The 24,678-nt window shown below is 43.2% G+C and overlaps 1 protein-coding gene across 8 annotated transcripts in view; it reads right to left on the bottom strand.

Moving 5' to 3' along the window:
- The window catches only part of BIRC6 (baculoviral IAP repeat containing 6), a 239,623-nt gene that overhangs the window by 142,020 nt on the left and 72,925 nt on the right, over nucleotides 1-24,678 (bottom strand). For 6 of the 8 annotated variants that reach the window (XM_061624740.1, XM_061624745.1, XM_061624747.1 and 3 more), the window contains 9 exons: nucleotides 18,359-18,542; nucleotides 17,286-17,441; nucleotides 15,854-16,023; nucleotides 13,065-13,218; nucleotides 12,268-12,384; nucleotides 11,062-11,216; nucleotides 9,826-9,952; nucleotides 7,381-7,491; nucleotides 5,811-5,944 (listed from right to left, as the gene is read on the bottom strand). In XM_061624740.1, the coding sequence (XP_061480724.1) occupies nucleotides 5,811-5,944; nucleotides 7,381-7,491; nucleotides 9,826-9,952; nucleotides 11,062-11,216; nucleotides 12,268-12,384; nucleotides 13,065-13,218; nucleotides 15,854-16,023; nucleotides 17,286-17,441; nucleotides 18,359-18,542 (1,308 nt within the window). The remainder of the gene's footprint in view (nucleotides 1-5,810; nucleotides 5,945-7,380; nucleotides 7,492-9,825; nucleotides 9,953-11,061; nucleotides 11,217-12,267; nucleotides 12,385-13,064; nucleotides 13,219-15,853; nucleotides 16,024-17,285; nucleotides 17,442-18,358; nucleotides 18,543-24,678) is intronic. The other 2 variants (XM_061624742.1, XM_061624744.1) reach the window with 1 other exon arrangement.

Below are 24,678 nucleotides of genomic sequence, written 5' to 3'. Positions count from 1 at the left end.
CTGTGGTCACGACGGTTCTGCGGGGTTCTCTGAACGACGTGCCCTTGGAGAGGTGTTGAACCTTGGTCCACCAGCGGAAGGAGAGGCGCAGAGCGGGGCTCAAACGAACTTTGCGATGGTTGGAGCTGGCAATGTCTTTTTGAAAAGGCAACAGAGTCCACTGAAGGGGCCGAGTGTGAGCTCGAGCCCAGGGCACAATGTGGATTGTGGAGATAAACATCCCGAGCGCTCTGGCGAGAAGCATGACGTCTGCGGATGTTTGTTGCATCAGGGACCTTGCGATGCTTGTGATGGCAGTGATGCGATCTGGAGACAAGAAGACCATTGCCTGCAGGGTGTCCAACATTGCCCCAAGATGTAGTAGGCGTTGGATTGGTTGGAGATGGCTTTTGTCGAAGTTGACAAGCCAGCCGTAGGTCTGCAAAACATTGAGGGTGATCATTAAATGATGATGAGCCAGCTCTTCAGACTTGGACCGTATGAGCAGATCATCCAAATATGGGTAGATATGAACCCCTTGGGTCCGAAGGTAAGCCACTAGGATGAGTAGCACCTTGGAAAATACTCTTGGAGCAGAGGAGAGGCCAAATGGCATCGCTCTATATTGAAAATGTTGGTGGCCAAAAGCAAAACGAAGAAACTTTCTGTGGGCTATGCAAATGGGTACATGGAGATACGCTTCCTTAAGGTCGATAGAAGCCAGGAAGTCTCCTTCATGCAGACTCTCGGTAATGGAATGGAGAGATTCCATTTTGAACCTGCAGTATGTTACAAAACGGTTGACAAACTTGAGATCCAATACCGCCCTCCAAGATAAATCTCGTTTTGGCACAGCAAATAGGAGGGAGTACACCCCTTCCGATCTCTCAGTTGTGGGAACTGGCTCTATTGCCACTATGTGCAAGAGGTGATGTATAGCTGTCTGCATGATGTTGTGCCTGGCTGGTGCCCTTGGGCAAGGAGACGGGTGGAATCTGTCTGATGGGGTTGCCCAGAACTCTATGGTATAGCCATAAGTGAAGAGGTCCCTGATCCAGGAGACCATAGTAAGGCGCAGCCATCGATCTCCAAAATTAAGTAATCTGCCACCTATGGGGAGGGTGTTAATACTACTTGTGTAGGCGAGGACCTCCCCTATATGAGGACGATGAGTTGCCCCTGCGCCCTTGGTACTGACCTCTGCCCTGGGAGCGTCGGTTCCAGGAGCCCCTGAATGCGTTGGAATCATAGGGTCTGAAATCGCGGCCTCGTCCTCCTGGCCGCGTTCCTCGAAAGGGCTGGTTAGAACGAAAGGAGGGAAATCGCCTGAAGGGCCTGTGGTCGATGTTCTTGATTGTGGCTAGAACCGGTTTGTGGGCGTCTTTTGGATCAACCAGAACTGCCTTTAGAGCTTCCTCGCCGAAGAGTAGAGATCCGGAGTAAGGAGCCTTGGACAGGTTCAATCTGGCCGCTGAATCAGCTTGCCAGTGGCGAAGCCAGAGGGTGCGACGAGCGACTATTTGAGTCGTCATGGCTCGTGCCCCTAATTGGGTGGCATCCAAAGTGGCATCGGCCACAAAGGCTGCTGTCTTACGTAATTTCAATAGTGCTCTTTTAAAGGCGACAGGATCAGGGTTATCATCCTCTAGAAGTTCATCCATCCACATCATAGATGCTCTGGAGAAGATGGAGGCTGAGGCGGAGGCACGCATGGCTAGGGCAGTGGCCTCGTGGTTCTTGCGGAGGGCGAAGTCTATTCGACGCTCAGTAGTATCTTTTAGGTGGGATTCCCCTTCCCTGGGCAAGATAGATTGTGAAACGAGGCGAGCGATCGGTTCATCTATGCCAGGGACATCTAACTTGGTGGCGAAGTCTGGGGCTAGGGCGTAAAGTCTGTCAGTCATGTTCTTGAAGCGTCGAGCTTTGAGTGGGTGGGCCCATTCTTCGGAGGCTAATTTGGCAATTGGGTCCGGCACCGGGATGTAGTGTTCAGTAGGTGCAGGGGATTTGAGGACCTTGGCCCCTTTGAGAGCTGGGGCGGACGAAGTTGAAGGCGCAGTTTGGAGACCAAGGGTATGAAGTACCCTACGTGCGAGCGGTTGGTAATCTGAGGTATTGAACAAGCGATACGATGTATCCTCCTCATGATCTGAATAGTCGCTCCAGTCGTCTCCTTCAACATGGTCAGTGAAAGTTAACTCCTCCGCATACGAGGCTTCGTCCGTACATCTGCCTCTGGCTACATCAAAGGGATCTGGTGAGCAGGAAGGATGAGCAGCATGGAACGCACATTGGTCCATGTTGAGTGGGGGTATGGCAGGAACCTGTGGTAGTGACTGCATTCGTGTGAAATAAGCCAGCATGGCTTGGAGTTGGGAGAGGAAATCAGGAGACAGCTGCAGACCAGATGTGTGAGATGTATGTGCCTGGTGGGCTATTGGAACAGATGTCTGAGGCGGTAAGCCAGAGGTAGGTTCGTTAGGCGAACCGTGAGGGGGAAAGCCAACAAACTCTTCCTCGTCAGAGGCAGTAGCAGGAGAATGGAAAATATCACATATGTGTGTCTGTGCTGTGGTGGTTGTTGGCACAGAGACATAACGAGGGCGTTTTGGTTTACTGTGGCTGGAAAGATGTTTTGTCTTAGCCAGTGCTTTGGCATGTCTGGTCTTAGACGTGTTAGTATGTTGTGGCTTGGCTGATTGTGGCATGTTTGGCTGATCTGGCACCATGTGTGTTGATGGTGACATGCCTGGCTGTTCTGCCATCTTATATGAACCTGGGTGCAGTACACTGCCACGGAGGGGGCAGGATGTAAAGACCCGAACTGGCACAGCGTACTACCACGGAGGGGGTAGGATACACTGGCAGATGGCGAATGCACTGCCACAGAGGGGGCAGAATGCACAGAGGTATCAGCGTTAATATAATATAGGCTGTTTAGAGTTGGCACACTCAGATTAGTGCTGTAGGCTGGGTTTTTGGCTTGTTCACGGCCCCATAGGGGGCAGGATATGTAATGTAAATCAGATTTGATACAAGTCAGCCACTGATATTAAAGCTCCAGCCTTGATAATGTAATCCAGCCACTAGGATTAAAACTCCAGCCTTGATAATGTAATCCAGCCACTAGGATTAAAGGTCCAGCCTTGATAATACAATCCAGCCCACTAGGATTGGAGCTCCAGCCTTGATAATATAATTCAGCCACTATGATTACAGCCACAGTAATGTGTGTAAATCAGTCGTGTGTAAATTAGTCAGCAGCACATATACACAAACGTACGGATAGATAGTCTGCAGGGGAGGTATCCGATACTAAGGGGAACAAAAAGGGCGGGAAATTCAAATTCTGAAAGAAAAAAGAAAAAAAAAAAAAAAGAAGCAATGGCGGCCGTCGAAGGCGAACCGGAGGAAGGGCTGCCCAGCACGATCTCGCCAAAAACCGCAGTAGCGGCTCCAAAAAATCCCCGGAGAAAACAGGTAGGGGAAAAGACGGCAGCCACCGCAGAGAGAGCCGCCGTCGCGGGCTGTAAAGCCCTCAGTGGGATTTAAGCCACGTTGCGAGGGCGATCTGAGGCAGAGGGTTAACGGCGGGAGCCGCAGCTGCAAGCTCCCGCTGAGATCGGATAAGCCGCAGCCGCGGCAACCGATCGGGGGGGAGAAGTTAACAGCGATCAGAAGTGATCAGAAGCGATCAAAAGGGGAGAACCGCAGCCGCGGTCCTGGAGGGAGCCCCCTGGCTAAAGAGACAACAGAGCGGGGGGGGGCTAGAAACTGTCAAAACGAAGAGAGCCGCAGCCGCGGTCTCAGAGGGAGCCCCCAGTCAAGTAAATAAAATAGGTTGAATAGCTCTGAGGGAAGGGTGAGGAAGCCGCAGCCGCGGTCCCTGAGGGAACCCTCAGAGGCTAAACACAAACAGAAAAAGAGAAAGGGTTTAAAGACAAATACGAGACTTAGCTATGTGAAATTCCAATCTTGTTCGTACGAAGGCAAGAATGAACTGGAGAGTGGGAGGGGCATGACGTCCCTAGTCTTGACTTCAAAAACATTCTTGCCTTCGCACGATAGGTGGAACTATTTCCCACAGTGATGGCCCACTTCCTATGGAAAATGGGCGCATTGTCTTCTGCTCGCCATCTCTGCGTCTTCCATAAGGACTCTGTTGTACTGAAGACTGATTCTTCCTTCCGTCCTAAGGTTGATTCAGTTTTCCATTGCAACCAGGACATTGTTTTGCCTTCCTTTTGCCCGAATCCTACCCATCCTCTCGAGAAGGCTTAGCATTCGTTGGATGTCCAGAGGGCTCTCAAGACCTACCTGTCTAGGACCCAGGATATACGACGAACGGAGTCTCTGTTTGTATCCTTTCATCCAAGGTCTATGGGGCATAAAGTAGTTAATTCCACCTTATCCCGCTGGTTGCGTGCATGTATTGCTTTAGCTTATGAGTCCCTTCAGCTACCTGTCCCAGCTAGCATAACAGCTCATTGCACTAGGTCAGCGGCCACTACGGCTGCTTTTGCTACCAACGCTCCTGTTGCTGATATTTGCAGAGCTGCAGTTTGGTCTACTCCACACTCGTTTATAAGGCACTATAAAATAGATCGTTATGCCTCTGCCGATGCCTCCTTTGGCAGACGAGTGTTGCAACGGGTTCTTAATGACGATTATCATGTGGGCGGTCCCTCCCTATTATGGGCTGCTTTGGTACATCCCGCTGTGAGGACCGGACTCATATGGAAAATGGACCATTGGTCTCACCTGAAGGGTGATTTTCATATGAGTACGGTCCTCACGACCCTCCCAGTTGGAGGATGTATAGATTTATTACTAAGCTGTTATATATTACTGCTACGCTATTACATTTAAATTTAAGAGTGAAGTCAAGACTTCTAGTTCTGTTATATCGCTATGTTGGAGTCATGTTATTATGCATGTTACTATTGTGTTATTTTCCTGCTGGCAGGCCTGTTGGCCTTGTTCTTGTATTTTTAGATTTTCTCTATAGACTCGCTGCGAATGAACTGGAGAGTGGGAGGGGCCTGACGCCCCTAGTCTTGACTTCAAAGACATTCTTGCCTTCACACGATAGGTGGAGCCATTACCCGCTGTGAGGACCGTACTCATATGGAAAATGCAAACTGAGGGAAAACAACCTTTAAACAAGCCTAAAGATAAACAAATGGTTTCAAATAGCCTCTAAACAAGGTGAAAGATAACAAGCAACTTCAAGGTGAAGCACCAAAGAGCTCAATGAGCAAACACACTGTCGAGGGAAGATTTAAAAAAACATGAAGAAAAAGAGCAGTTGTGAGGGCTAACAGGAAATGAAGTAGATGAAAAACCAGTGACACTAAAACATCCAACAGCCATGAACACAGCCCAACAGTCACTTTACATAACCTACAAGCACACAGCAACCCCATAAAAAGACACAAAGACCCTGCCCCCACACATATAATGAAGCCAATTTTTGTTTTAACCTTTAGTGATAAGAAACCACACAGAACAACACTTAAGATGAGGAAGGATACACAAAGAAAACACACAAGTCTAAGCAGTCTGAGCAACCGAGCGTGGGACACAACTTCTCAGCACAAATGCAGGAGTAAACTGGGTGGGACTCACTGGTTGTGAGTGAACCCTTTGAATCAGCTGCAATCCTGCTTTCAAGGGCTAGAGGGAGCTCGCATCCCACCTGAGAATATCTTCACTCAAAAGGAAAAAGCAGTAAATCTTTAACTGTTTGTAATTATTTCAGGCCTGAGTTTTTTAGCATCCTTAAGGTGACCTGAATACCAATACTTGCTGACAGCAATTAGAAATGTTACCTGTGGACTATGTTGATTTGTCCCATGAGGGTTGGTTCCAGAAAGAAACTTCACTAAAACATGAATGAGGTTGGGATCTGATACCAACAGCTGAGCAGTACTTTCCTGAGATGTAATGGCACTGCAGGGACCAGCTGCAAGATAAAATTTTGAAAAGTAAAATTCCCAAATTATACTGTTGTATACACTACAGAATGTAACATCATATGGGATCAGCCAAATGTTTAGTTAGATTTCTGTGAAAATGTTTACCCAGAAAGTGTTTAGATTGTTCAATCCACGTTACAGTGCCTATGAGTGCTTCAGTTTTTCTTGCTTCATCCTTTCTGCTGAGATTTTGTATGGTAACTTTTTATTTTATTTTAATATTTTTTCCCAATTAACCTAAATTAATTTGCACTTCCCTAATTTTAACCAAGGTGCTATTTGGCAGCAAAAAATGTCTAAATGCCAGGAACAGAAAGCAAAGTAGAGATTCTGTTCTGCTACTTATACAAGACTACTAAGGCTCTGCACTATGGCTGTTTTGGTGAAGGCAGAGGGTTTCACACATGCAATCAAAGTCTCTTGGCAAGAAGCCACTGGACCTGTATCACTTTTCTGTTCACTCCTGGGCTCAGATTCTGCCTGCAAGAGAACACCTGCAACTTTCAGAGCCAAAGAAGCCCAGCAGCAAAAAGAAGATGAAGCTGTATTTCCACACACAGTCAAGCTAGGCCTAGGAAGAACAACAGAAGCAATTAAGGAGGGAAGTGTAAAGTCATTGTTACCACATCTTAAGTGGCCATTTTCAGGTTTGCTATTCAGCATGAGCTCCTGAAGCCAATAAACGTCACCCAGAGAAAATGAGTAAAGTGGTAACTCAGTGAAGATCTCCCTTTAATACTACCCTCAGCTGTTTACGGGCACCTCATTGTTCTTTTAAACAGCAACTATGTTAAGATCAGGGCTGTGGAGTCGGAGTCGTGGAGTCAGAAGCAATTTTAGGTGGAGTCAGAAGAAATGTACTGACTCAAACTTCAAAATAAAATTAATATTTTAATATTAATATTAATACATTAATATACATTTGCCATTTATGAAGGAGTTAGAGTCGGAGTCAGACAGTAGAAAAATTAATATACATTTGCCATTTATGGAGGAGTCGGAGAGTAGAAAAACAGAGGAGTCGGAGTTGAAGGTTTGACATATTGACTCCACAGCACTGGTTAAGATCATCATATCTTCTTTCCACAAGGAATAAACAAGACACCAAGTTTTTCCCAATACAAAACTTGGTTCTTTTAAGTTTTTAAATATTTAACTTCAGCTCCTCATCAAATCAAGATTTATTTTACATTTGCTACAAGTTACTGCTACATATTAGACTGATAACAAGGACGCTCTTATCTTGCGTTAAGATTTTAATAACTAAAACAGATCTTTTTGTGCTGGCTAGGTTTTGGCATATCCACCACTTTCATTCAAGCTGAATTAAACTATTTTTAATAATTTACTTTTTTTTTTAAAAAAAGTGAGAATTACATGTTAACCTTAGGGTTCATAAGTGCAATATTCCAGAGGAACTTACAGTTGAATTGCATGTTCGTCATGAGGGTTAGACTATGAAGTACAAGGCACCATGTTCGCAGTAAGGTATTAGGATACCATGCCAGGACAGTCAGGAAGCTAGTTACTGATGCTGTAATAAATACACAGTTCAAACACAACATATTGCAACTGCAAGTTGATTTTTTTTTATTACTGCAGACTGCAGTTATTGGAGGGAGGGGAGAATGAAAATACCACTTTTTAGAAAGACAAATTCTGGCAAACATTACTATGCCAGAGATGTGGATTTCTCAAGCTGGAGAATGTACGAATTGTAGTAATAAGCGCAAGGGCAGGAGATTAAACTGATACAAGCAAAGCAAGATAAAACGTTTACAGGTTCACCAATACCAAGACAAAAGTTAACCACAGAACTCAACCACAACAGAGAGCTACTGGGCGCAGGCTTTGCCATCTCCTTTGCAGAAGAAATTAAGGCCAAGATTATGCTGCCATTTGGAGGGGGGCTTAACATGAAGACATGAGGGGCTGGAATGAGAGGGCAGTGTGGTGGAGCCACCCTTCAGCCACTGGTGTCACTGCCACTTACTGGGACAGTGTGAGGCAGGGTGACAGAAAGGTAAGAGCTGAATGGGCTTTCCAGTGTGCAAGCTGGTGCACCTGCAAAGCCCCAACCTCCCCCCACCATGTTGCAGTAAGCAGCAGCAATGCTGGTATCAGGAGCGAGGTTCCATAGCACTGCCCCACCAAACTGGCCACTGCTACTAGAAAATCACCTTCCATGTTTCACTTGGGGTCTAGCCAATGCAGCAACGGGCAGGAGAACAAGAGAGGACTGTTATCATACACTTGCTGTGCTCAATCACTTAGTGCCACTTCATATGTTGCCAACATGCTTGCAACATGTTATGCTCTACATGCAGGAATCAAGCAATTTCTTAAACAGCAGTAATTTCCAAACAGGAATCTGTTAACATGTGAAGCAGCACTTTTTATTTTTTGTTTAGGGAACAGGCAGACAGGACTTTTGGCCCATGTTCTACAGGAGATCCTGATCCATTTTATGAGACATGTTTACATCTCACTTGCCAATTCTGCAAACCATCAGCAGGGGATAACATAATTACAACAAGTCTACATGCTGATAACTTAATGCAACCTCCAGAGAATGAAAGGAGAAAACATCCCTAGCATCATGTCTGTCTGAAGAATATGGAAGAGGTAAAGCTTTACTAAGGGGATAGCTCATTGGAGATTGCCAAACTGGACTGAGCTTCTTCTCACTGGAAAAAGGTAAGAAGAATGTACTTGCCCATCCCAAATAATCTAAGCCCCCTTCACATTCACACTGATTTTGGAGTCCCTTTGCAGTGATTCAGTTCCAAGCCTCAGGGGTGCACACAAACATGGGCAGACTGATGGTACGTGAGTTTCCCATTCAATCCACAATCAGCTGGAAAATACCCATACAATTAGCCCTGTGCTTGGAGTCCAGAGTCTGTGAGTTCAAATCCCCACTTGTGTCTCCTGGGAGTCAAGGGCCAGCTAAAGATCACTCTCACAATGAGTGGCTCAAGGGTTACGTGCCCTGCCACCTGTGCAGCCGTGGGCAAGCTGCATAGTCCCAAGGAGCCCAGTTGCCCCCCAGCTGGCAGTTGCAGACAAGGAAGGGGCTGGCTTGTGCAGCTGTGGCAAGCTGAGCAGGCCCTAGCCAGCTGGGGAGGACTAGCCTCAGAGGGAGGCAATGGTAAACCCCCTCTGAATACTGCTTACCATGAAAACCCTATTCATAGGGTAGCCATAAGTCGGGATCGACTTGAAGGCAGTTCATTTCCATTTTTCAATTAGTCCTGTGCTTGTGACTACTATATTCACAGACATTCCTATCAGCACAGGATCGTATCATGGCAAAGCAACTCCTACACTGCTGGGTGAGTGTCTGTGTAGATATGTTTCAATGCACGTGATAGCGATCTAATTCATCACATTACCTGTAAATTTTATCAACAGCCATTTCTTAGTATGAAGATCCCCAACTTTAAAAAAAATAGTGTGAAATACTGGACTAAAGACCAATTTAAACTTAGGACTCCAAAGTGGAAGCCACCAAAAACTAATATATGTTCCAGTTGGAGACCTCATCCTACAGGTTTTGGCATCTTAATCCTGAAAAATTGCCCTCCAGGATATGTGTGTGACAGAAAGGAAAAAGGAAAGTGAGGGTTTAACCTTTCAAAACACAGCCATCTTTTCCTTCCTGACACCCAATTTCCCTCAGATGTGGTTGTATTTACTCAAACTGGAGATAGCTCTTGAATCTAGCATATAATTTAGTGCTGAACTAATGCATGCTGAACACAATAGAAATCTTATTGACTGACTTTCTCAAGTACAGTACTATACAAACAGTATAAAAACGCTGTGTTAAACTATGTAGCAATGCACCAACACTAATGCAGCTCACCTTGATTTAAAGGAATGACAGGTGTCCGGTTGGCATTATACAAGAAAATGTCAGTGCAGTTATCTTTAGTCCCAGTGGACCCAGAATTCAGGCTTAATGTGAGCCATAACTGTAGAAGGGATTCGAGCTATAGGATAATGACAAACAATTGTTTTTTAAAAGCATATTTAGAACAAGATTATGGAACTCAGAAGTTAGGAATGTGCAATAAATGGGTAGCTTGAGATTTCAAACAATTATTTATCTCCTCTTTCCTCTTCTATCACACACTACTACCGTAGGCTGAATATATGGTACAGCAGAACGTCATTATAACACAGGGGTTGGGGGACAAAGGATGCACCTGCTTTATAGGTGTTCTGTGTTATAATGAAAACCATGGTACTGTATGGCACTTGGGGTCATACCCAGAGTGTATGAAAATCCACGGTACAGCGAGGTAAGGTTCTACTGTATTTTATGTCTTTTTGATATTATGTAAGCCAATAAAGCATATGGTTGTCAAAAGGCAAAACAAGAAGTACAGCCTCTTTATAATGTAACAGCAAATATAGCAACTTGTTGCGTTTCTAGAAAGAACTGCTTCTTAAATAAAAATGTTTTCAGCATAGGTTTTACCCTTCTGATGTTATAAGCAACTCTATACAAACTGCAATGGAACAATCAGCACTGGAAGTGTTAAACCAAGGAGGCTATTTGCAACCGCCTCAGCATCTGCAGAGACAGCATACACATTATAAAAATATAAATAGTTTATAATAAAAAAAAGTTTCTACTGTTTGCCGTTATAGGTGTAAGTACAATTTCCAAAATTATAAAGCTTAGTTTCTTTAACGTTTTTCTAATATTCTGTCCTCAGACTTCAGCAGTTATCATCCAAAATTATTTTCTATTTCTGCAATAATTAGTAGTACTGCACAACTGTGAAGACTAAACTCTGGATTAATTCTTTGCCCAACAGGAAATGTGCCAGTTCTGCACTATGTTGTTTGATCTAATCAGGAACAATATACCTGTTCCTCCTTCTGGGAGGAAGGGTAGGATATAAATTAAATAAATAGATGCATCTGTAAAAAGGTGCACCAAAAACTATATCACTTAGCTATAAGGACTGACCTAAAGGCAAAAACACAGCATGGAAGCATTTGGTTTAATAAAGGTGAATGTGTGTATCTCATTCTCAGAGGCTATCGTGGCAAAAGCTCTCTGCAATGTTCAAGAGTGATGGTTACATACCTGAACATGATGGACTTGTAGCATAGAGTACAGTTTGTTGAAGCATGCACTTAACATTGGTATTGAGGACAGCTGGATAATAAACTGGTTGTTCTGATTTGATACATGCAGTCCCTGCAACAACGAATCATCTGTTCCACTAGGAGACTGAGTTACTAAAAGAAAAAAAACAAAGCAAGATATTGTTAAATTAAAGAGAAATTCCATCTGTATCTGTATTACCAAACAACATACCTTTACTTTTTCACAATATACAGAACATTTCCACAGAATTCAAATTGAATTCTGGCCCCATCTACAATATATATTTAACGCAGTATAATACCATTTTAAATAATCATGGCTTCTCCCAAAGAATCCTGGGAACTGCTTAGTTTGTTAAGAGTGGTGAGAGTTATTAGGAGACACTCCCTCCCCAATTCCCATCACAGAGCTACAGTTCTCATAGTTCCCTGGTAAGAGGGACTGATAGTTAAACCACTCTGAGAATTGTAGCTCTGGGAGGGAAATAGGGGTCTCCTACCAACTCTCAACACCCTTAACCATCTACAGTTCCCAGGATTCTTTGGGGAACAGCCATGGCTATTAAAGTGGTATAATATTGGACGTTCAGTGTGGTTTAAATGTATAGTGCAGATGGGGCCACAGTAGCAAGATCCTTAAAAAGACAGCATACGCAGTCACTATGGGTTGCTATGGTTTACAGACGGCTGCTTGTGCAATAGGGCTTTCCCACCTCCTCCTCCCTACCACAGCCTCCTGAGCCCTCCAAAAGCCACTACCAAGTTAGGTGATTCTCAGGAACAACCTGGTTTGTGGCACAAGGAGCTGCAGTGGGAAAGAACTATCAGAGAAAACTGAGCGGAAGCAGCTTGCATGAGTCATTTGTGCAAACATCTATTTTGGTCTTTGTCCTGTTTAGGATATATGTGTGCATGTGTGTGTAAATGCTTATTTCCACAACTTGTGCAGCCATGGAGAAGGCTTTCCCACCCATCCCTGCCAAATGCACCTTAGATACGAGTGATAAGTAGAATACACAACAGGTGACTGGGAAGCTCAAGCATGCCTGTTCAGCTGTTAAGTGCAGTTAACATGCTTTGCATTCTGTTTAGCTACCAGGTAACAGGACGTTTAGCATCTTGGTTAGCAAGAAAAGATTAGTATAACATTCAGAGATGTTTATAATTAACTGTGCAAATTTACATGTAGGAGACGTGTTGGTTAATGCCTGAAGAATGGAATCAGCTTCCAGAGTAGACATCATTTTCAGCATCAGCTCTGCTTGCTGTTCAAGTCCAACCTCTAAACGGGCATCTAAAGCTTGGGAAAGCCACATAAAGTCAACATTTAAAATTTCAAATGTGTAAAATAGTATGCGTTTAAATAGTGAATATTGTATCAAATTTTAATAGATCATTATAAAATAGTTAGCGTAGACCCAGTGTACTGACTGTATTTTGTTGCTTATTATAGGGCTTTACAATGAGTTAAGGCATAAAAGAAAGGTTGGATGCATAATGGATTGCAAAAGCAGATATTTTAAAAAATCTAGCAAGTTTGGTTAATCAAGTCAGATTTGTGCTTTCAACCCCTAGAGCTGTTATTTTCAGGGGCAATAATATTTTGATTAAGCAATAATTTAATGGGCCATTTTACTGAATTCAGCTCCACTTCTCCACGTCCAGAAGGACACTGGACTTTCCTGAACCACCCCCTCCCCCAAATAATCCACAAGGTTTTTGAATATCAGGTCAGTTTTTAAAAACAGCTTGCACTATGACATGGGTATGCTAAAAAAGCCTTTCAAAGGAGGCTTCAATCTAATAATCAGAACATGCATTTATACAGCTTGAATTAAATCTCAACTGTTTGTCACAGAACAATGCCTCCTTCAAACTTCTATCCAACCCATAGCATGACTGTCACATTAGCAAAGGCATCAGCAATTCTACTATTAGTTTTGGCTTATTTGAAGAAGTAAGAATACAGCTGATACTTACCCTGAGAGACTGATATGCTCACAGTTTGTGATCCATTCTTCTCTGTTGTAACTGGTGGTTTTGCCACAGAAATTCCAACACCTCCAATGTAAGGGTTGTAATTATAGGTACCATAGTCAGCACCCCAGTAATCATACCAGGTACTACTTATAGGCTTTATCAAATAAAAATGAAATACATATTATTCAGATTATTTCCAATTTAAAAAACTATAATTTTTCTACTGCTACATTTTAAGTAGGATTATAAACGGTATTTTAGAAGTTATAGTAAATTAGAATGGCAGCATGTTTTGCTAGGCATTACAGAGAAGCACATGAGAATAGTTTTCAAATTAAGTATTGGTTCACATAACAATACTGACCCACTACGATGTGTGTTGAACCAATCTATGCATATCATATGATGGGAGATGGCAAACAATTGTTTCTGTATGCACCCAGCTTGGTATTTAGGCCTCATCTACTGTATTGCTACAAAACTTCCAAATATGGTACAGGAAATGCAAGGTGAGCTTTTAGCTGGGCACAGAGTGAAGGAAATTTGGTAGCTGGCCAAGTGCAACACAGATTTGCCCATCCTTCAGCATCACTTTAACCATGTGAACTGGTTAAAGTTTAAGACAGAAAGTAGGAGTTTGAATAAAAACAAAAAGAGTGAAGAATGAGGTAGAAGCTGTCCAGACAAAATTTATATTTAGCTAGAAGTTTAGGTAGAACATTTTTTTTTTTTTTACTCTCAAGATTCACAGATCTCTTCCTTAGGATTGTTATCCTAAAATTATAATCTTTGTCCACAAGGAAATCTACAGCATATTTTGCCATATTCCCTATGCTGAGCCACTCAAAGATGTTCCCCTACCAGACTGTGAACTCCACCAGGTAAAGGAAACTGCAAAGCTATTGTTTACACAAGTAGTATGCCCAGAATGGAGACAAGTCAAAATCTGTTCATCTTGCTTGTGCTTGATGAATCTTCCAAACTGCTTCATGCTCCAATTTACATCTTGAACAGCTACAGATAAGATGAAATTCCAGGAATACATACAGTAGGGCCCCGCTTATATGGCGGGTTCCGTTTTGGATCCCCGCTGTAAAGCGGATCCCATTGACTTACATTGACCAAAATGGTGCCCAGCGGCAAAAAAATGCTGTAAAAGCGGAACAAGCTCTGTAAGGCGGGGCCTTTCTACAATTCACAACCGCTGTATTAGCGGAACACTGTAAAGCGGGGCCCTACTGTATTGTGTAAATGTGCCCTGTTACAGCAACATTCACATAAAAACATTAGACATTAGCCCGCTCGGTGCAGGTGTAATGCTTCTAATTTCCTAAACATGAAAGTGTGCCATTTATTCCTCTCTATCTCCTCTCCACTTTTATGAGACTTCCTCCTTCCTTGGTTTATTTTAATCACATGTTCTGTGGAGTTGCAAAGCTTTGGTTATAAGTCATGGTTAGTGCTGATTCAGAAAACATGCTATATAAAAGTTAAAGTAAACAAAGGAGGGCAGGAGGAAATTCACGTGTGAGAAAAGGGGAAGAGTGTGGATAAATCTGTGGCACACTGCTTATCTTCTAACCATAGTTAGAAATCTGGGATGTTACATCTGCACTGGGCCACTGCCATTTCTATTGTGGTACCCTAGTAAAAATGAAATATATCAAGTTGCATAGATTTCAGCAGTTCTGTGGATTTATTCTTTCAAATGCAATATTCCTGCATTTTACAGTTCTTAGCATCCTTTGAAACATCTGGACATATCAATCAAAATGAATACAGCTATATTGTCTCATGAGATATTTTCCACTGGTTATATCCAACTAAGTTGTCCTGTTTATGGGCAACAGAATTTCCCCTCCCTCTGAGGGCCCCCCAATCTGTTCAGGGTTTCCTCCTAACCCTCCGGACAAGGTTTGGAATAAGGGGTGGGGACAGACATTTTGGAAGTCCCTGAGCAAATGGGAAAACTTTGCTGGATACAACCCCATATATCTACTTTTCTATTTAGAAAATGTTTTTAAGTACAGTGCAGAATGGGGCTCTATCTGAAAAAAATGTAAATGATAAGATGGAACACTTGAATCGACATTTCTATATGTAAAATGTGGCACTCTGTATGCATGCAAAAACAAAACAAAACAAAACCAACAACAACAAAAAATCCACCAAATGAATGGCCAAAAAGAGACTGTCTCAAAATGCTGATATAATTTATTTATTAATTTATTTTTTGATTTACATCTCGCCCTTCCTCCCAGCAGGAGCACAGGGCGGCAAACAAAAGCACTACAAACACTTTAAAACAGACTTTAAAATACATTAAAACAAAACACCTTTAAAAACATTTTTTAAAAAAGCTTTCAAGACATCTTTTTTTAAAAAAAGATTAAAAACATATTAAAAAGCAATTCCAACACAGATGCAGACTGGGATAAGGTCTCAATTTAAAAGGCTTGCTGAAAGAGGAAGGTCTTCAATAGGGGCCAAAAAGATAACAGAGATGGAGCCTGTCTAATATTTAAGGGATAGATTTTAATTAATAGCCATGTGCATTTGAGTATTGAAGAAGATACTTTTCAGATATCTCTGAAAGAATATAAAGCCCCTGAACAATGTCTTTTGTTTGAAACATGCTGGGCTATTAAAATTCATCAGCATTTTAAGACATATTCTCTTTTTGATAGCATTTTGTGTATCGTGCAAACGAAACAGAGGAGACAACTTTGAAAAAGGTTGTACTGTACAGAACAGATATAAGCTATTTTGAAAACTCATGTATGCCATACCTTGAAGACTTTTGCAGCAAGTGGGTCTTTTTCTAAATCAATATCTAAAGGATCAATATCAACTTCCATCAGGTCTTGCAGTAACTCAAGATCAATGTCTTTATCTTTTTCCAAAGATGACAGAGGTGGAGTACCTTTAGGTGATTCAAAGAGCTTAATACCACCATGTTCTGTAAAGGTTCATAACAGATAAGACTGGCAAAAGGCTGTGCAACCCAGATCAACCCAGTCTACCTGGGCACAGAAACCAACACAGAAGGATTTCTATAAGGTTTAACAGGCTCTTGTTTTCTACCCATCCCCACTCTACATGACAGGCACGCTGTGCACCAGGCTGTTACAGAGAGCAGGAGATGTGTACAAGCTTTCATATTCCGTCCCACTGCACCACCCTTGTTTAATCAAGGAGCATGAGCTCTGAACTTGATCTTCATGGCAAGCTGGAAGGTGGAGAGTAGGCTATAATATGCTCTACAGATCTCGTGTATCATTGTACCTGATATGGGCTGGGTCAAGTTCTCAAATGTTTAAGACTGTATTACAGAACTAGACTAGTAAAACAGTATCTTCTGAACCTGTTCTTTAAAATGTTGCAAACTCTAGTACACAGAGCATTAAACATCTGTCACATATCTCTTATAATGAATAATTTTGTCAGTTAAGTTACAGCCAATGATGCCCCACTTAAGAGAAAAAAGTTTACACAGGAGAGCAAATACACACAGTGCCTCAGTTCCTAAGATAAGTTAAGTTCACAGAAGGAAAGTTTCTCATCTCCTCCTCCCCATTTCTGCAGCCACCTGTGCCTTCAAAACATCTCTCTAGAGGGTCGGCCTGCCCTCCTGAACAATGTGAGAAGGGACAAAAAGGGTGATGGGGGAATTTCCCAGGCTGGTTTTGGATTATTCCTCTTCACCAGCAACCCCTTTCATCCCTTCCCATTTAGTTCAGGAGAGTCCCCTGGCCCTCCAGGGAGGATTTTCAGAGGTTGTGAGGGACTGCATCGGAGAGAGAAAACTTTCCTTCTGTGAACCTCCTGAAGTTTATTTTTCTTAGGATCTCAACCAATGCCTTTAAACTTTTTTCCAATCACAGCAACCGTTGTTCTTATTGGAAAGCATAAACAGTTGTCATCGATAAAACCTAGTCGTGAGCAATAGGCTTTTTAAAAAAAATGTAAATGTACTGCCTTCAAGTCGATTCTGACTTATGGCGACCCTATGAATAGGGTTTTCATGAGGCTGAGAGGCAGTGACTGGCCCAAGGTCACCCAGTGAGCTTCATGGCTATGTGGGGATTCGAACCCTGGTCTCCCAGGTCGTAGTCCAACACCTTAACTGCTACTGAAATCTACTGAAGCTAGATGACAAAAGTGAAGCAAGCAACAGTTTGGAAATGTCCCAGATCCACCCTACAAAGTATTGATGTTTACCTGTGATGTCATGTGTTAAAGGCTCATCAATAGTTTCCACTAACTGAACTGCAGATTGCTGAAGAGCATCATCTGAGTCGGCAGCTGAAGCCCCTGCCTCTTCTCCCATTGCAGCTTCCTCCATGGCTTCAGCAGCTATTGGAGCCAACAGTTCTCCTGAATATTACAGAAGGCAATTAATTTCCCAAAGTGGCTAAAGAAAAAAAGTGTGTATATTGCCTGGATACTTGCAATATTCAATCCAAATTCTAAACTGAGAAGATATTATTTCAGCATAGACTAGACAGCACTCAATCCTTTTTAAAAATACAGACCGAAAAGATTTGTTGCATTTGCTTAATTCATGTGCCCAATACAACTTCAAAAATTTTGCAAGAAAACATACACACCACTTATATAGTACCTTAGTAAATAATCATGTCCAAGAATTATGTCTACACAAGACAACTCCAACAAGATCAGACAACATAGTCAAGCAGGAGTCTTGTTTTTCAATGTTGAGGTGGAAGGACAAAAGCCTAGAGTATCCCACAGCTTGACCAGCAAGGTCAAGGTTGGCCTGAGGCCAGAGGACACCACTCTCCAATCCAATCTCTAGGTTGCAACAAGGTAGTGGCCCTGGTGGTGGTCTCAGCATTGTCTTATACCATTTGCTCTCACACTGTTTTACATAGCAGACAGGCCAAATGCAGTTTACTCAGGCAGCTGGATTCTACTACATGAGGGTCTTTGCTCCCTTAATTGCCAGACTGTTGGAAGCCAGCTAGTCACCCAAACTCCTTTGATCTCAGGAAGCAGATACGAGATAACACATAGGACTCAGCTGCACCTTCTTGACATTAGCAATTTCCAGCTGTCTGGCACTAAAACACTTTGGTTTCCCCAGAACAGAGTATCCCGGAGGTCTTTGCAACAAAGCCCCGCAGAATTCCCTCTGGTTGAGCCATTTTAGCTTGACCAAACTTAGCTATTCTTGACAATATTCACCCCATGTTGGCTGTTACCTCTTCTCTGTTCCCACTGTATGTACAGTTAGCATTTTGCTTTGATAAATATCAGGAGTTTTAACAAACCTGCTAGAATATCTTGCAGCATACATGTCAGAGAATACTGAGCCCATGCTCCTCCCCAAGAGATATCACCTCTGTTGAAGTCTGTCCCAACCAGAAGCAACAGTAGCCTTTCCAGCTGAGCTTCATTCACAATTTCACACAAATGAATTGTAGGCCTTGTAGCATTAGCAATTCTAGCAAGAACCTGGAATGGAATTTCAAAAATGAAAAGCTGCATGCGTCATTCTCCCAGCAAATGTTTATAACAATTTATTTATTATGTCAAATTTATAGCCCACCTTTCCTTCCTGAAGGGAGCCTGGGACAGCTACTGGATATAACATTTCTACAAAACAAGCTTAGACTGACAACAAGTAACTCAGCTTCAGGTCTATGGCTTAGTACAACCCAAATAAAGAGATTTTCTCACTGGAGGTGTATGGAAATCTATGCAACAACTTCAGGATAGAAAGTAGTTTATATGAGGTATGGCTTACCTAGTTATATTTATCATAAAAATAAACATTGCTATAAGCCTCGTATCTTGAAAATGTATGCTTTAAGGTGTACACAGGTATCACACAAACTAGTAAATATGGTCATACCCATTATACATAGAAGATGCATTTAGCAGAATATCAAAGGAGTAAACTGTACAAGATATATACATATAACCCTTCTGGCATGACATCTCACACAGCTCTTAAGGCCAGGCCTTCCTAGTTGGAGCTAGTTGGGGGAAAGAAGACTCTTTTCTATTGCTGCTTTCTTTCATTTTCCATTTCATCGTCAAATGCAACATCAAGAATTATGGGGGGAAAGATTACTCCTCCTTAATGAAATACAGCATTGACATATTAGGTTGTATCCAAAGGTGGCTTTAACTCAGCAGAAGGGCTTCCACTTGTGCAAGTTGAGGTACTCAATTTTTGCTGATCCCCCCACCCTGCAACCTACAACAGCCCCCACACTATATGCCATTCTATCTCAGAGGGTCCCTAACTCTCGGGAGCAACTTTTTGGAGAAAATGAGGCTTAAGTGACTATGGGGTATTGAAAAAAACAGATGCCTTGACTTGCATGAATGGAAATAGTTCTGCTCAGGCAAAGTCACCACTTGATGCTGCACATTATTTTGTTTCAGAATGAGTGCAATGAGGAAAATGAAGTGTTTTTATAAAGATACGTGAGAAAGGAAGCAATGACACACACATACTTGAAGATCCACTATGCTTGATTCAAGTGTGGAAAATATTTGTGTTGCCCAAATACCTTCCTCCTGCCATACAAAACATCTGCAGACAATGGGCAATACCAAATTGTGTCCATCCACAAGTGGAATGGACTTCCATGATAGAACAAGACTCTCACTTCCTCTCTTTTCTCCCTTGGAAGATGAAGGTTATCAAGTGCGGAATAGCTCCACCTAGCATCCAAAGGCAGGAAACACATAAGGTAGGTTGCTGTCATCTCATTCAGGCTTTAGTTAGTTTCCTGCCTTCATCTGTAGCCGATAAGTTTTCCACCTCAGCTCTTTCTCTTGTACATCTCATTCAGGCTTGTTTTGGTATAAATGTTTTTGTGAGTGTACATGTTTTCCCTTGGTGAGCATTTCACTATATTTTCATTTACTCTGCTGGTTTCTTGGCATTAGTTTAGTTCCATTGCTATTTTTTACCTAAGTTTTACCCAGACTTCGTCCCTAACATCTGTTCCCAGTCCTTCCTGGTGGTTTCTAGTCAGTCTTCTGTGTAGTCTAAGTTCTCTCCCACCCTTTCCCCCTTACTGCTCTGGGAGAAAGCCAGGTCAGGGAGCAATCTATGCAGGACAACAGGAAGGAATACTTTGCCCAAGTGTGTAGTGTAGTGTACATAACTAAGCCCCAGAAACATCAGTGGAGGCAACACGCCAAGAGGCAATGGCAGCTCAGCCCAGAAGTTTTTGAAGCATTGTTTGGAGATGGCCTTTGGTAGTAGCAGCTGCACAACAGGCCACTCTGGTGTTAAAGGTCTGCTCCCTTCTACTCCTGCCATCTTAGAGGCCGTGGAGGCCTTCTACTCCTGCCTTAGAAGCTGTGGTTTTGAGCTCCAATCAGCCATGACAATGGTGTCCCACCACACACTTTCTACTGGCCAGCTTTTGAACAGTGTAGGCCAGTATCCTCCACTGATCAGATGTTATCTGACAAAGTAGTAATTTATGTGGGTATTCAACTCCACTCATTACTCATCTGGAAAGGAATTTACAGGTTTTCCTGATTTACCAAGGCCTCTGGCTGAGTCTGTATCTGCTAATATGGCCCCTCTGTCCCCTCCTCTCACCACTCTCTCCACATAAAGAGATTTTAAAGCAGATTAAAGAAGACTTGCTGAGAGAATTATGTACTGAGCTATGTAGAGCCACTACTTGTCCTACTCCAATGGGTCCAGAGCACCAACCAGAATCTAGCCAAGCACAACTGCCTACTTTTACCCAGAGAGCACCTTCCTTAGCTCCAAATAGGAAGGATCAGTGTAGACTTACATAACCAAGAGTGTTAGCTCACTCCTCTTCTAAGGATGAGGGTGCTGGGTCTCCTGATCTTCACAATACTCCCAGGGGTAGGGCAATTATGTACAAGAGAGATACTTCTGGTATCCTCCTGAGGATTCACTGCTTCAGGATCCTTTAGACCCTTTCCTGAACCTGGAATATGATGAAAGCGATTGGAGCAATGGATCAGAAGTAGAGGGGAATTCTTCACATTGTCGGTTCGAGATGCTCATTTTATGCCATCCTTGTGTAAAACCTTGGCAGCTTTAAGCCTTAATTTTCTACAGAACCAGCACCTGTTCCTTTAAAGGGTGCTTCAGTGTTAAAGGGCCCAGATCCTCTGCTGAAGCCATACATGTTCATGCTCTGTTAAAAATGTTAACTAAGATGGAGAGACACGTTCCCCTGTAGTCTAGGCATACTGTGTCTCTTGCTCACAAATTTTATACCCTAGAGTCTTCCTTCATGGAGCAACTGAAGCTTGCTTCTATGGACGGTCCAGTTTTGGCTCTGATGTCATGGGCTCTCCTCCTGAAGGATGGAGACACACAATTCAAGGATACTGTTGAGCACAGACTGGATTTCACCCTTCAGAGATCTCATAAGATGGTGGTCTTAGCAATCTATGCTTCCTGTACATCATCAGTCTTCTCTCATGCTTTGTTATTGTGGACTGATGTGCTTCTGGAGAATGCAGCACCTTTAGCAGGATGCAGACCGGGTAAGATAAACTCTTTTTAACCTTTCTAAAGTGGCAGCATTCATGGCTGGACATGACTCAATTTGCAACACGCTCTATGTAGGCTGGCATAGTAGCAAGCAGTACCCTGTGACTGACCGCTGTGATGCAGACATCATCTCCCATATCAATTTATTCACAGTTCCTTATGTGGGTTCAAAGCTCTTTAGTGATGAGGGCTTGAAGATTGTTCTGGTCAACCCTAAACGTATGAAGCTTGGTGGAACGATAGATAATCCTTTCACCACTGCACACCATCATGCCATGCAAATCCTTTTCAGGTTTCCAGGAGGAAATATGACTTTCTATCAGGGCTCCTGGCTTGGAATAGGTCACAATACCAGTCCAGAACTCAGAATTAGTCCTCCAGCAAGTTCTCTTCTTCCACAGCTAAAGGTACCCATCAACAATGCAAATTGTGATGTCTTGATTCCACCAGTGGGGGTCAGACTCCTTTTTAACATGGCCGATCACCTTGGATCATTGGGTACTGGACTCATTCCAACACTGATACCAGAGAGTTCTGCAAAGTCTTCCTCCTTCGCGTTTCATTCCTTTTCCCTTCTCCAGAAGCCCCAAGCAGAAGTGTATCATCACAGAAACCATCAAGCACCTGCTAACATCAAGGCTATTGAACCAGTCCAGCAAGGAGATGCCTTCTCAGGTGTTTACTCTGTTTTCTTCTTCCTGAAGAGGGACAACTCTTACTGAGCTGTTTTGGACCTCAAATTCCCTTATCAGTTTTTAACATAAAAGTTCAAGATGGAAACCTTCTTCATGAATAAGGCTCTGCATCAATTGGACTTCATTGCCTCAATAAACCTCAAAGAGGCTTACCTACATATTCTAATTCATCTGGCACAAAGGAAATTCCTGAGGTTTGCTTACAGGCCCCATCATTTCAGGAATCACACATGTCCATTTGGCCTTGCCTCAGCCCCAAGTGTCTTCACAAAGATTATGCTTACCCTGATGGCTTATATTTATGTCCAGGGTATCCAAACGTTACAATACTCCTGTTGGTGCAATCAGGGTTGTTTCACCAAACACAATGGGACATTCAGGTGACCCTGGCACTCCTGAAGTATCACGGCTTTTTGGTCAATGAGAAGTGCTACTTTGTTCCGACACAGTGTCTTCAGCATCTGGGAGTGCTTCTGGACATGAAGTTGGATTATACTTGCTGTCACCAGAGAGAGGGACCAGGATCAGGGATGCTGTCCACTCACTTTATTTTTATTTTTTATTTAACAAAACGTATATACCACTTGATTGTAAAAAAAAACCCTGTAAGCAGTTTAGAAAAAAACATTAAAATTACCAATTAAAAGTTAAAAATAAGTAATTAAAAACATTTTAAAAATGATTACAACAGCTGCAGACTAAAAAGATTAAAACACATCAACAGCTGTGTGTCTGGATAGGCCTTGCTAAACAGAAATGTTTTAAGCAGGAGCCAGAAAGAATACCGTGAAGGTGCCTGTCTGATGTTAATAGGCAGGGCTGGTGCCAGGCATGACTGAGCCCTTGGGTACCAGCCTGACCTGGGCCTGTGGCACTGTAGCCCAACATCCCCTCCCAATACAGGCTGCACAGGGCTAATAAGCTGGCATAGCACACATACCTTCCATCAACCAAGGTGGTGGTGGGAGCGTCAGCCCCTTAGGGAAGTCCCCACCTCCATCTTGGGTGATGGTAGGCATGCGTGCACAGTGCACATGGTGTTCACCCTGACAGAATAAGTAAATGGGCAGGTGGGCTTACTGACGCCTCACTACCTGTACGGGAGGGTGCTCCCTCTGCACAATCCATGGCAGTAGCAGGTTGCAAGACCTGACAATGCCGCAGAATGGGAGCACCACCCTTCCACCCTAATGAGGAGCCCTTCAGGGCTGCTGGGGCCCTCAGCCAGGGGCCAACCTGGCCTCCCTTTGGTGCTCGGCCTATCAATAGGCAGGAAGTTCCAAAGTGTAGGTGCTGCCACACTAAAAGAATGATTTCTTACAAGCGTGGAATGAGTATTATGTGGCACTTGTAACAGTGCCAGTTCTGCAGATCAAATCATCGAGTGCACACATATGGGGTGAGGCAGTCCTACAAGTAAACTGTTCGCAAGCCGTTAAAAGGCTTTATATAAAAATAGTAATACCTTGAACTTTGCCCGATAACAAATTAGTGATCAGTAAAGATCTCTGAGCAGAGGTGTTGTATGCTGACAAGGTCTCATTCCTGTCAGCAACCTTGCTGTAACATTCTGCACTAACTGCAGTTTCCAAGTCAAGTGCAAGGAAAGCCCCACAGAGTGCATTGCTGTAATCCAGTCCAAGTCACCAATGCCTGAACTACTGTGGTGAAGTTCTCCTGGTCCAGGAACAATCATAGCTTTCGTACTAGGCATAGCTGGTAAAAGGCACTTCTAGTCACTGAGGCTACCTGAGCCTCCAGTAACAAAGTTGGGTCCAGAAACTTCCAGACTGTATACCTGCCCCCTCAGGTGGAACGCAACCTCACTCAAGCCAGTGACCAATTTCCCAATCACTCACTCACAGTGTCTCCATCTTGCCAGGATTCAAGCTCAGCTTATATTCTTTCATTCACCTCACCATTGCATCCAGGCATCAATCCAAGCCTGCACAACCTCTCATGAGCCAGATGTTATGGAAAAATAGAACTCAGTGTCATCAGAATACTGATGGAACCCTGCCCACAAACCAACAGAATAGTTTCAACAGTTAACATCAGCTGGTCCTCCGCTCAGTGGCAGTCAGAAAATCTATGCAATGGAGAACACGGGTGGAGAACCTGCAAAGAAGTGTTTCCCCTTAAACATCCTAAGAAGAGCATTATAACATCTGATGCCAGTCTCCCTTGGCTGGGGTGCCCACTACAACTTGATGTTTGTCCAGGGATTGTGATTGGCAGATGAAGCCTCCCACAACATCAATTGGCTGAAGTTAGAGGTGGTCAGGCTACCCTTACAATCCTCTGCACAGATGCTTTCTCTCTCCCACATCATCCACTGAATGGACAACACCACTGGGAATGCCCATATACACAGACAAGGGAGGTG

The sequence above is a fragment of the Rhineura floridana genome, chromosome 4 (assembly GCF_030035675.1).
Source record: "Rhineura floridana isolate rRhiFlo1 chromosome 4, rRhiFlo1.hap2, whole genome shotgun sequence".
Lineage (NCBI taxonomy): Eukaryota > Metazoa > Chordata > Lepidosauria > Squamata > Rhineuridae > Rhineura > Rhineura floridana.
The sequence above is the reverse complement of the archived record's forward strand: the minus strand, read 5'-3'. Positions and strand labels throughout refer to the sequence as shown.